We start from the raw sequence: 14,363 nt of genomic DNA, 5'->3' as shown, positions 1-14,363 counted from the left end.
TATTTAACCTGTATATTTTATTATTTTTTTATTGACAACACTAGCACTTAGTAGTCAGTTGAAAAAAATCGCAATGAATATTTTTGTTCTTTACGAAGACACTTAAGACTATTTAAATTGATAAAATTATAACTACTTTAATGTAAATTAATGTTATGACTAACATATAATTGTGAGATTTACGAAAAATACATTTTTATAATGCATAAGATGTTACTACTTAAAATTTCGTGCTACATTCTTTCACACAGTGCCTTAAAATGAGACTCCGTGATTTATAGTAATTACGAAGAAGATATATTTACGTATGCAGGTATAACGACCGTGAATGAATTTATGACAAGAAAAGTGAATGCAATAAATAAGTACATGTCAAAATTATGCCATGTACGCTCCAGATCACCTCAGACGGAAAGAAGTCAGAGATGTTATGTACCGCAGCAATTCAAGTCTTGACTTGATATACACCGAGCATCCATCGGGGAACGGTTTACGGCGCGAATATGGGAGTCATGGATCTATCGACGTAATAGGTGGGACCAGTGATAGACTACCAGCAATGGTGCACAATTACAGCAGCGTATCTACTCCGGACAAACAACCGGGGTTAGGTCGAGCTGATCGACTGGCCGAAGTCTTGGCCAGCGATCATGCCGATGGACCGCCTCCCAGATCCAGTGTCAGCCCTAAGCCCCGCCTTAAGCTGAATAAACTATGGGGTGGAGCTGCGCCCGTGCTGTCACGTCAACCTCTTGATGACGGTGCCCTCCCATCAACAGTCCCCGAGGAAGTCAAAAGAAAGCAATTTGCCCACTATGATTGTCAGTCTTTGATGGCTAATTTAAGTTATGCAGCAGAAATACGTGGGGCATTATTGAGTAGACGTCGTAACACAACTACAGGGGCATCAGCAGCATCACTGTTAGCGACGCGTGGTCTACCTCCAGGCGAGGATGCTGTACCGGATACTGGAGATGGACGGTCTAATGAACTCTTAGAAAGTTGCCCCTTTTTTAGAAATGAATTAGGAGGTAAGTGTAGGTGCAGAAGTAGAAACTCACTACAAAAAAGCATTGTTATTTTGTTATTTTCTACTTTGCAACACTTTTATTGAATGAACATAGTAGTTTTTATTCAGTACATTCTTTATCAATGACTCATAGGACTGGTTCCTCCCAAGCATGTTTGTGCTTCTAAGTGTGCAATTTGTAAGTTAATACATAGGAAATAAATCCTTTAAAACCTGAAATGATTACATCATTACAACTTATGTAATATAATCAAATTATGAATTTCAAATATACTGGTACCCATATATGAAAATTAATATTAATCATTGTTATTCAGGTGAAGAAGAGCGCTGTATATCCCTGTGCTCACGAACTGCCCGTGGAGCGATACCGGGACAATATGGAGGATGGCATCGGCCCCGTGCTGCTTATGGCTTCTCAGTATTAGAATTTCCCCCCGGACATACACATTGGCGGCAAGGTTGTCCATTTGCACGGTCTCTCGCACCACTGCCTGTAGAAAGTCAAGATCTAGGAGCATTATATTATAGGAACTATTTTTACACACAACGTAAGTTTTACTTTTTTATAGTAATCTAATCTATTAAACATTATGCAGTAGTGACAGCATTCATTACAATGTGAAAATATGCATAAAAAATGATTTTTTCATGCCTGAAGTAACTTACAACAAATAATTTACTATCAAGTTTAATTCTCTGTATCTAATCTATTTTATTCAATGGTTTGTTAATAAAACATTACAGCACATCAGAATTGGTTTGGAATGGAGGAGAATCTAGGTCCTGTAGCTATATCCATCAAGAAAGAACGGGTTGAGTTACGTCGTGGCGGGGGAGATGCATTAGCTCCTGCTTCTCAGTTGGCCTGGCACTATCGTGTCATCGTACGAACAGCGGAGCTACTCACAATACGAGGCTCTGTGCTAGAAGATGCTTTACCTATTGTCAAACCAAGCAATAATAGTGCCACCTACAATACCAAAGATGTCTTGGAATACATAGCTCCCGAAATACAACTCAGCTGCTTAAGGTAAAATTGTAGTGAAACTAGAAATCCATGATTTTTCCAACTCTGCTACTGTATACTTATTAGAAGAGTACTTAATGAATTTAAAAAATTAAATTTGACTTATTTGAGAACTAACAAACATTCATTTGTATCTTAAATGTAAATCTTTATCTTTTCTTTATAAATAAATGTAGATTACATTAATAGTAATCATTGAAAGTATCTTCTTAATATGATCATTTACTTATGTAATGAAACACTATCTAAAATTATCAATCATTATCAAATCAATAATGAGCGTCTTCTAAATTTGATTATGATTTAATTCAGATTGATCCTATTCTTCAATCTCTTAGGACTTTCAACAAATAATAATCAGCTTTATATCTATATTTTATGGAGTCTTAAAAATTTAGTTTTTGGAAGAATTAGTGCTAATAGAAATTTATTTTTAAAATAATTATGTAACTTACCTGCTGTCGCCCGCGGAATTACAAGTTCTACATCTATGTCAAATTTCGTCAAGAACTATTGAGCCATTTCAAAAAATACCTTCTAACAAACATCCATCCGAACATTCATATTTATAATACTAGTAATATTTATTACAGACTGGGCATTACAAACAGTGGTGCTGAAGAGCAACTATTACGTTTAGATGAACAATGTGTGACTAGACACTACAAAGTGGGTGTAATGTATTGCAAGAGCGGACAGTCCACCGAAGAAGAAATGTATAACAACCAAGAAGCAGGTCCTGCATTTGTAGAATTCCTACAAATGTTAGGACAGACTGTGAGATTAAAAGATTTTGATAAATACAAGGCTGGATTGGACAATAGGACTGATTCAACGGGCTTGTATTCAGTGTACACTACGTACCAAGGTTGTGAAATTATGTTTCACGTGTCTACAATGCTACCTTACACACCTAATAATAGACAACAATTGTTGAGAAAAAGACACATTGGCAATGATATAGTAACAATAGTCTTCCAAGAACCCGGAGCTGCACCATTTACACCGAGAAATATACGATCTCAGTTCCAACATGTTTTTGTAGTTGTAAGAGTTATAGATCCGTGTACAGAAAATACACATTATAGTATAGCTGTGAGCCGAGCGAAAGAAGTGCCTTTATTTGGACCCCCAATCAAAGATGGTGCTGTTTACCCCAAGGGTGATGCTTTTACTGAATTGTTACTGAGTAAGGTAAGCTGAAATACACAAGCAATTAGTGAAAATTTATATTCATTTCGCTTGTAATGACTTAATAATTGCTTGTTGTATATAACAGGTGATAAATGGTGAGAACGCAGCTATACAGTCGCCCAAATTTAGTACAATGGCGACGCGCACACGTCAAGAGTACCTGAAAGATTTAGCTAAGAATTACGTTACTGCAACAACTGTTGAAACTGGACAAAAATTCTGTATGTACTATTTTTATCTAATTTTCTTTTTTCATAGGCCTATGGCTTATGTAATACATATCAGATGATTTTTTTTTTATAAAAATATGTTTGTGTTTAATTATTAATTATTTTTTTTATATTGCAGCAATATTCTCATCTCTGCTGATGAAAAGTGGAAACAATTCAAATAGCAGTACAGTTATTCCACGTCTTGATAATTGCACGAACGATGTTTTAGTTAGAGGAGCATTGTGCTTTCATGTAAGTGAAATCTCATATTAATTTCTTTCCTAATCTAATATTTTTAACACTACAGCTTAGATGATAATTTATGTTAATACACTTTTTTTATAATTAGGTTCAAGTACAAGACGAAGGAGCTGGTGGCAATTTGCTCGACTGCATAATGGGCGTGTCTGCTGACAGTATAGTACTTATAGAGGACAGTTCTCGTCAGATTGTGTTGGTACTACCAACAAATACACTGCTTGGTATGATTATATCACTCTTTCGGCATATTTATTTATAAATCTGTTACATTTGTTCATTCGCGATCAATTGACCAATTTAATAAAGTAAATTTTTATTGGATTAGTAAATCTCGAAATATGTTAGAGGTACCCTTAGCCGGACATATTTCTTTAACACATTCAGAACCACCAACTTCACTGGCTATATTACAATATTTGCTGGAAACTAACCGCATAAAATGGAGAAATACTCTGTGAGAGATTGTTAAAATGTGAGGTTGCGACCCTCAGTAATGAGGAAAGGATGCAAAGAGAGAGAGTAATTGATTTTGATTCAGGTTGGGTGGTGAGCGGTGGTTGGAGCCGCGTGTACTACCACCGCGGCGAGAGCGTGCGCGTGCGCGGAGCACCCGAGGCGCTGCTGCGCCGGTTGGCCAGTGTGGCCCCGCCCCACGCCCACAACCTGCACGAGATCACTCTTGAGCGCGGACAAGCAGCGCAACTAGGTATATGTTATATTTTGCACTTGCGTATTTTTTACTATAGACAAAATGAATAATTTTCTTTAAGGGTGGGAATGGGACATGGATTTTATGAAGGACCCCTCCTCAAATAAGAAGGGGAAATATTTTCTTTCTGTGCGTCTCTTCTTCTTCCGAGTAAAGGTAGACAACGCATTTTCATTTGCGGATGTCTGGAAAACGGCTAACATTTCGACGTATTTAGGTGGTTACTTGCTCGTTTGCGACCATATGATATAAAAAAACCATAGACAACCTCCAAATTTCTTATTAAAGCTCGTGAATTTCCAAAATTATATGACATTATTCATCCTCACAATATAATAAAGTGCGTCATGTATGGAATTTGAGATTCCTCTGTTTACACAAGATATTGTATTCTGCAGGTTTCCACGTGCAGCCTGACGGTCTGGTGACGGCGGTGGAGGGTGGGGGGTGCGCGGCGAGGGCGGGGGTGAGGCGCGGCGCGCGTCTGCTGGAGGTGTGCCGCGCCGCTGTCGTAGCTCTGCACCACGACCAACTCGTTGACCTGCTCAAGACTTCAGACCCAGTCACGGTTGGTATACTACCTCAGATGAAGAATTATATAGATATGGCATGCGCGTTCACCCGTAAGGGACAGATAGAGAGTACTATAGACTATACCTATATATATGTAAAAGGATTGGGGTTACCAGTTATTTGTTTTGTCCCGAAAATGAATAATTACGATATAATTTAATATAGACCAATTTATATATTCCCAATTAAATTGTAATTAATAAACGTAATAAATATAAAATACAATGCGTAATTTTTGTTTATGTGATTAAGACTACGTAAACAGATTTTTTTAGTAATACTTAGTCAGGTCATAAATTCTGTCACATGTTTAATATAAAATAATTGAAACAAGTTTATTCATTATGTGACCATTTATATACCAAATTGAACTTAACAAAACATAGATTCTTATGACACTAAAGTTTATTCAAAATGACATCCGTGATTTTGAATACAGGCCTTCAATCTGCTCGGCCAGTCGTCTATCACAGCACGAACGAGGTCCATGTCAATATCGGCGGCTGCCTTAATCAAGGATGTCTTGAGTGACTCCAAAAAAAGAATTTCCCGATATTTTTTTCCCGCTTACCGCTTCAACAAAGCGCGGCATCTCTTCAGTCTTAGGTCCATTAGACGACCATTCAAACGATGTCCTATTTTTCTTCGATATGCACGAAGCCCTAAGTCTTCATAAAAAGCTACAAAAAACATACCAATATTATAGTCATATAATTTTAAATTACTCTGTATATCATTACAGTGAACACTACATGTAAAACTACTTAATATTTAACTATTTTGATTGTAATTTCTAAGAAACAAAATTTACATGGGACAAATTAAAAAGCATACTCTTTAAAATCAACGGGATAAGAAAGTATCAAATATTTAAAAACACAGCATATACCAGAATTAAAAACTCCTTTTGAAATCTGTTGAAAATAGTATAAAAATGTGAATTGTTTCATTTATATACATTATACATACTATAATTTATTTCCCCTAAATTCAGGGTAATTTTTACAACAAGATGGTGGTATTATTTTTACGGGTAATAACCAACCAATTTGAAAAGAAGTTTAATATGGCCGCTTGTTTCCCAGATCCACAGTATATTATTTGACACAAATGACATCTGCGTTTGGGCGCATAATGTTCGAAAAATACTATTTTATTTTAGCTGATTTTACCCGTATTTTAACATATTAGTTATTACAAAGACTGTAAAGAACAACTAGTTTGTATTTTCTTCCTTATTTTGTATGAATACATGTGAATAAGTGCGTAGTTTCAGTACTTACGAGTGAAAGGTTATGTTTTTCTCTTTTCGCTCACTACGGCTTTTACAACCGACGATACAGCAGTATACCATGTTTTATAAACTTTACCTTACTAAAACTGTAATATCAAAATATTTTTGCACAATTACAGCCACTAAGTACTCACAATTTTCGAAAAATAGCACGAATGTCAAACTTTGTTAGGGACAACCTAGGTTGTTTGTAGGGGACAACCTTTGTTCCAAACAAAGCCCAAACCCTGGTACGCAGAAAGGGACAGAAGATAGTTATCCCTGTCTTTGTCACGTCACAGGAATTGTGTATAACTGTATCTCTCTCACTCACGGTATTATTATTACCGTGTCATAGACTTGTATACTACATATTGAAAGTACGATTAAATGCCGCAGTTAAGTGTTCAGCTTAGAAGATTCTACGCTAAGCGACTGTTTAGGTAAGTGTCAAATGAATCTGAGAACAGTAGTAAGTGTAAAGGTCACCATAACTTGTACCTTCATCCTTTTAACTTTTTTTTATTATTATTTTTAATTGTAATTCACATTTGTGAATTTTATTTTAATTGTATATAGTTTTGATATTTCTTCTATGATTTTTAACCTAGACCTAGCAGTGACAACTGTGATACTAGATATATGATTTTATGTAACGTTTTATTTATTACGAATTTTATAAACGTTAGGTCCCTGACCCAAAAATATGTAAGGGGGAACGAGAGGGCGGCATAGCGTCGCCAAAAAAAACTTGTACCTTCGGTAGAATGGCAGAAATTGTTTGTAATGATAAATAAGAAAAAAATAATAAATTGAAATGGTATTATCAGGTGACGGTTACGTTCGCGTCGAGCGCACGGTGCGGGTGTGAGATGGGGGCGGAGGAGTGGGCGGCGCCGGGGCGTGCGGACGCGCAGCAGCAGCGCGCGCGCAGGCACGACCGCGCTGACAGGCACTCCCCGCCACGATCTGACAGCTCCGGATATGGCACAGGTATGTTGCCTTGTATACACTCATTATAACTGACTAGCTTTTACCCGCGACTCCGTCCGCGCGGAATAAAAAAAATGCACACAAGATAAAAAAGTTCCTATGTCCGTCTCCTAGTTCTAAGCTACCTCCCCATCAATTTTCAGCTAAATCAGTTCGACCTTTTTTTTTTTTTTTTTTTTATAGTCAGGAAATGCGTTTACGCACGCCTACGCCGGGCTGTGCAATGGCGTAGGGAGTGTGGGACTCGCCGGCCACAGAAGGTGACCGGAATACCCACTAAAACCTGACTGCCCTCTAACGCATTATGGCGGGCGCCACGGGAACGCTTTAGCTTTCTTCCGTGGCCCCGCCTGAAATCAGTTCGACCTATCTTGAGTTATAAATTGTGTAACTAACACGACTTTCTTTTAAATATATATAAATGTTAAAATTCTACATATAAATATAGTGGTAAAATTAGACTATACTATATGAATATTAGTGAATGTGTAATCCACATATCCTCATTGTGCTATTCTCAACCTGAAGAGTATATCTAATAGTATTAGATAGAATGCAATACTACAACATTAGGTGTGGAAAAGAAAAATAGGAAATGGGATAATACAAAATATGAAGTGATAGGCTCGATCGATTGTGAAAATGATGTATGTTGTACAGGTGGGTCAGGTCGCAGCTTGCGACAGCAGCGGTCGCCGCAGACGTCGCCGGTGTCGGAGAGTGCGCGCAGAGCGGAGCCGCGACATGCTCGCCGGCCGCGCTCCTCCCCCGCAGCACCCACACCCACCACACCTGGCACCGCACCCACATTGCAGAATAATTCACTCACTGTACGTACACTGCCATGATAACGTCTAAATATATGTCTTATATAATAATAATAAAGATTTTTTGATTCCTTACAATTTATAAGTTTTACATAGAATACTTATAAAGCATTCAATTTAAGATATCGTACATGTGCAATTGCTAAATAGAAATTTAATAGTGATTATGCTAAATATAAAATATGCACTATTAACTTAACAAAAAAAACCTTTATGTAATGAACAACATTTTTAAATATAAAGTTTTTAGTTTATTCTTATTTGTAAGGACCGCCTAATGCGGTAAAAGCCTCTTTTATAACCGCGTCTTAATTAATGTTGGCAATAATTCTATTCTTACAAAAAAAAAATTATAAATTTGTAGGAAGAGCTGATGCGTTTAATGGACGCTGAGCTGGGGGAGGGACAGAGTGAGGGGACGGGACGAGGTCCTCCACTTCCGCTGCCTGACGCCGCCGCCCTCGACTGGGCCACGCTCGTACACACCGCCACCAGAGCCATGTTGCAGGTACCTCTCCTTGATATCATGCGTTTTCAATGATGAAACTTACATTAAAATACAATTTAGAGCAGAAAAATTGCAAAATAACGGCGATACATCAGGCTAAAATCCCCAGCTTTTGTTCATTATATTCATTTTTTTATTATAGATATGCGAAGAACACCAGTATCCGACAATGGATAATTTAGAATCACTCGACAATCCTGCAAGTGAGCCCTTGCAGGACTCTTGGCCAGAACCACCGGTTAGTGTTCAATAGCTTTATATTTAACCCTACATCATTTTCATTGTTAGAAATATCGTGTCAACACACATATGTTATTTCCAATTTTAACCAAAAAAAACTAACACATTTTGTCGTTCGACAGATATCAGAGACATCGATATCAACAGTGATGTCGAATAGCCCGAGTGTGTCGATCAATGTGAGCGCAGTGGGCGGGGCTAGTGCTGTGGGTGGGGTTAATGCAGTAGGCGGGGTTACGGGTGCAGTGACGAGCGCGGACAGTACTGCGTGCGGCTGCGGGCTCGCCGCCAGAGTTGCCACATTAGAAGCGGACGCGGCAACTGCACAGCGCCAAAACAACCAGCTGGAGGAAGAGGTCAGTGCAAATGGAGATTTATCGCCAAGCTTACAGAATTCATTTTCCATTGACGATTGTAATTTTCTCAGAATCTCGAATCTAGAAATTCTAATGATAGAATTATCCACAAATATTATTAATTGTGATTTTTTTTAGGTTCGACGTTTGAGACGACACAACGCTCGCCTAAGAGAGGAATCCGCGAGAGCAGTTTGGCAACTGCGACACTTCACGCAGTGGCTCAAGAGAACCGTCGACAGACAATAATGTAAACAACCATTGAATTCTTACCATTCTGCAGCAATAAAACTAATATTATTATTGAAGGGTCACTTCGACCCTTTGCCGTTGAAAATAGGGGTCTCTACTCTCTACCAACCCATCGCCACTCAATAAATCGGCAAACAACTATTTCAGATACAACTCTGGCCTAACTATAGTAGGTAAAAAATTAGTAAAACTATGTGCTTTTAAATAACTATATTGTCAATTTATCCACTCAAATAATGGTAGTGATCGAAATTTTATGAAATAAGTGTTTAGAATAATTTTTAATGTCACAAGTACTGGCCTAAGAAACGATATCGCAATATAATCTGTCGTAGGATGCTTTCAACGATTACGTAAACGTTTTTTTTTAATTGTATTAATTATTAAAACAACGAGTTATTAAAAAAAATGCATTAAAAATGTTTACTAATGACAACGAATATGTAAATTGAGTTTTCTCTTTTGAATATCTCACAAATACTCCGATAAATCATATTTGTATTTAATATTAAGTATCGCATGCTTATGTTTTATGAGATATTTAATATTAAGTATTTACTGCCATAATACTTATGTTTATGAGAATCGAATCGAGAGAATATTAAGTATTTCATGCACATTAATACAGATACTCAATAAAGATAAAAAACGAGAAAATCTTATAGCGATGTTTGAGCTGTTTCTTATGAATTGTGCCTTTGTGCTTGTAATGAGCCTTGTTTGGCGAACATGGCGGCCGTACGCATGTTCAGTTGTTATCGCCCATTGTACATTATATATTGAACGTTGCTAGCTCGTAGTTAAAGTTGAATTTCACTGCAGTAACACTTGTGAGACATATTGTGTCTGTTTTATCAACAAAAGTGTACGGCAGTGGAGTTGTACCTTAACATGTGTACGCGTCTTGTTACATCACGTGTTGGACTTTGACATTTATAGCCTGTTTCAAATGAAAATCTAAATTTTTTAAACAGATAAAATACAGTTTTTTTTTTAATATTTTCATTGGAAATGTTTGTCTTTTATTAGAATTTTGATTTAAAATATGAAATAGAAATAGTGGATTACATAGGAATTATAATGTAAAGCCTTTTTTTTAATTTAAACCGTTATTTGAAACAGGTATATAAAATGACTACCGTTAGATTTTATGTAAGTCGTATTTTATAATCACTTGACTAATTTATTATTCGTGTAATTATCCAAAAATAATTAATCAATAATTTAATATTAAGTGGAATTTAAGAACACCAATTGATGTTGTGTAGATGTTACGCAAAGCGATGTTGTAAACGGAACATAAGTCAATTTATTATTAAATTTATTAACTATAAGCTGTTTCAAATCTAAACATTGTTAATGACACTTACTACAAGAAGTGAACAATTTACATCGAAAAAAAAATTTTTTTTTTGAAAAATTAAATTAAATTCTACGGTTTTTACATGTGATTTAGAATTCACAAACAATTTGTATACAATATAAAAAAATGTATTTGAAACAGCATTTTCATTCGTCTCGAGACTCGAGTTGTGTGCGGTATGAATTTAAATAGCTTAATTTAATAATATAAGGTGTTTAGAATGTAATTTGTTATTTGTAAACAGACTTGAACCTGCCAAATATTAGTACAGTATGAATGTTTTGTTTAACACAAAGCTGCTTTTTTTAGACAATCATTAAGACAAACTTGTCAAATCATTTCAATTTAATAAATTAATACAAAAAAATGTTAATTCCAACTGAGAGTCACATTTTATTACAATCTTGTATTTTAAAACAAAATATTAAATTTTTAACCCAAGTTGAAAGTTATTCAAAGACAAAAGATATTCCTGAATATCCTGAGTATTAATATCCTATATCCAGTATTCTAAATATTCTGAGTATCATGATACTATTTACTTTTTTTATAAATTGCATTAAATTTGAAATTTTCTAGGTTGTTTGAAAATAAGAAATAGATTCAAAGTTGGAATATTTAAAAATAATCTGAAATTATTACCGCTGACTTCGTAATGTAGGTTTGTACAGACCATTATTTTATAAGATTAGAATATCAAGATGAAATGAAAGCTTTATTAGTTTAAGTATTTTTTTAGTTTTTTTTTTTTCTTATACTTAAAATATGTTTGTGACTGTATCTAAGACTTGCGTTTGATGGTTGTTATTTTTTATGGCAGCATTTTTCATCGTATTAAATATAGATTGAAAATCAAGTTTAACTTTGTCATCTCAAATGTTATATTTTGCTTTATTAATAAGATCCAAGTTTTTCATACTTTTTTAAAGTTTAAAATCACATTTTATTTCATTTATAATGTCATGTTTATGTTGTCTTAGTACAGACAGTTATAAAACTATGAGGGTTTATGAGAGCTCACTAGCGCCCCTGTGTCAACATCAAAAAGTGTCACAAGTCCTGTCATGTCACTCGTAATTTTTCATTTTTTATGCCTCTTAACAGCGTCTCTTACCGACTCAGATATCCTTCTTTAGCCGCGTACCCACCTAGCGCACAGGCTCACGCGGCAGCCTCGTTAGCCAATGCCTCGGCTGGTGTGGACGTGCCACGGGCGCGCGTTTGCTCGACCGAGCACGGCTCGGCCCGAGCCATCTGTTGTCGGTAAACTTGACGCGCTCAAAGGTGCCTCAGTAAGCGCTGTGCGTTAGGTGGGGACGGTTATGTTTTGGCTCGCGCGCGAAGCTACTTCAAGTTTTGTCTCTTGCCGTGTTTGTCTTCTGTAATTTTGATATCATGGGCAGTCAGGAGGAGTCCAGTAGGTTTTTTTTTTTTTGATACGTGACTGTTTTCGTTTCTTTAAACAATAAGCAGCTAGGAAAATAGCTGCAGCTGAAAATACACGACTGTCCATTACGAATACTCGCGGACTTATGATGGCTCAGCCTGCCTCGCGAGGCGGCCACGGCCACGCGGAACAAAACTACTGAGGCTGCCGCAGGAGCCATCGCTCGCGATCCGGACACCGAGGCTGCCGCGTGAGCCTGTGCGCTAAGTGGGTACGCGGCTTTTGACAAAACTTTTTCAGTTGTTAGCGAAAAACTTTGAATGTAATATTCTCTGTATATGATCTATTTTATTAATACTGAGGAAATTATTTAAAGGTCTGCCATTATCTTATTATCGCTGACAGTTCTACGACCTAATAAATTATATACAATAACATAACAACAATAAAAACGATATATACATATAAGCTTTATTAACTGTTTTTGTTACATTATATTTCTGAGCTCAGATGTCAATTGATTTTAAAGTCTTTAACCGATGTATTATTAAAAACTACAAAATATTGTTTGGTGTACAATTTTGGTGTGTAAACATTTTTACTGTATAATTGACGAAGTATGTTTGCTGTTATAATATACGAAAAATGCTTTTTCATAATAAAAGTGATACTTAAATTTTTTGGTATAAAATAGGTGCTGTAATCAATTTTTGATGTATTTATCTATATCATTGGATCATCCTGTATAATCGTATTATAATATTATTGCTATATTTATATGTTATTAAATTATATACATATGTTGTTGCGACTGATATTCTGTATATGCGGTCACTTCGCTATTTTGGCGAATTTATGTGGCCGCTTGTTCGTTCGCTACCTTATATTATAAAAAATACGCTAACTTAATGCCTGAATTTCTTAGTATCAATTAAAAAGCACTTCCCACCATTTGATAATTATAAGTATTTGTATTTAACTATCCTTCTCGTATGTACAGTTTTATATCAGAGAGCCAAAGCGTTTTTGTTAACCGCCATAATTACGATGATTTTGGACGACATCCCCCATTCCCAACGTTTTGCAGATTTTAGTTTAATTATACTCGATCTGCGCATCATTTCTCTATGTAGCAAATTAAGTAACATTCCAATAAATAAAATATATACCAAATAATTGTGTTTTTATTAAAATCCCCCTATAAACCATTAAAGGATAGTTTGAATGGAGATTGAGGATAGATATTGAAAAAGTGATAGTGACCTACTTGCCGCAATAACTTCAGAGTTTTGTCACTAATATTCTTCGTTTCAATTCAAAGCTGATGAAGTAAATAGAGGGACGTCCAGTTCTTTACATGGCGGCCTTCGCGACATTTGTCTTTTAGAGTAAGGGTAGCTAATTTTGTATAGTTATGTTTAAAAAGAGTATCGCTAGAAATGCTTTGAAATTTACTAATAGTTTTAGCTTTTAAATTATAGTTTGTCTATGGTTAAATAGTCCAGTCATTTTAGTAAGTTCACCTCGGAATTCGAGATACCCAGCTGTAAGTCTGTAAATACTTGTATATTGACACCCTAAAAGTTGTCTCAAAACCTACATATGGTAGGGTGTAAGCAACTATTAAATTTCAAGGTCAAAGGTCACAAAAATCGGTTTTTCGCGCGTTTTTTGGAAATATCTCATTTCCTATGGGTTTTTTGCTATTTGTATCTCTTATCAATATTGTAGAATACTAAATTCTCTACAAATTTTGTTTAAAAATTTTTTTTATACGGTGAACCGTTTTCGAGATAGAGGGCGGAGAGCGCGCGGTCACAGCATCACTTCAGCCTCCGGTCGAAAACGCGCCATATAGTTGATGAACTATCAAAAAATCAATTATTATAAATATTTGTCAATTTTTTATTAACTATTATATTCTACTTTATCATTTTTTTCCTAACTTATCCACTTTTTATTCAGTATTAATTTATTTAACAAAACTTACCTGCCCATGTAATTGCAGAATTGTTAATGAAAATATAGGAATTATATTTGAATTTTAACCTAAATAATATTAATAACTTCTTAAATGATGAAAAAAAAAAACAAATAAATTATGAATTAATCTTTTTATTAAAAAATATCATTGAATACATTAATTTTTATTGAA

General features: G+C 35.5%; 1 protein-coding gene across 1 annotated transcript; it reads left to right on the top strand.

Moving 5' to 3' along the window:
* Positions 1-152: 152 nt before the first annotated feature.
* LOC106715076 (signal-induced proliferation-associated 1-like protein 3) lies at positions 153-9,847 on the top strand. The gene is made up of 15 exons (XM_045678530.1): positions 153-1,031; positions 1,348-1,581; positions 1,778-2,063; positions 2,654-3,254; positions 3,340-3,475; positions 3,603-3,718; positions 3,816-3,948; positions 4,266-4,433; positions 4,835-5,004; positions 7,113-7,275; positions 7,936-8,105; positions 8,467-8,610; positions 8,753-8,848; positions 8,973-9,206; positions 9,345-9,847. Exons 1-15 carry the CDS (start codon positions 386-388, stop codon positions 9,453-9,455), a joined length of 3,408 nt encoding a protein of 1,135 aa, XP_045534486.1. The 5' UTR covers positions 153-385; the 3' UTR covers positions 9,456-9,847.
* Positions 9,848-14,363: the final 4,516 nt, after the last annotated feature.

The sequence above is a fragment of the Papilio machaon genome, chromosome 7 (assembly GCF_912999745.1).
Source record: "Papilio machaon chromosome 7, ilPapMach1.1, whole genome shotgun sequence".
Lineage (NCBI taxonomy): Eukaryota > Metazoa > Arthropoda > Insecta > Lepidoptera > Papilionidae > Papilio > Papilio machaon.
Note: the sequence above shows the minus strand (reverse complement) of the source record. Positions and strands in the feature narration are given on the sequence as shown.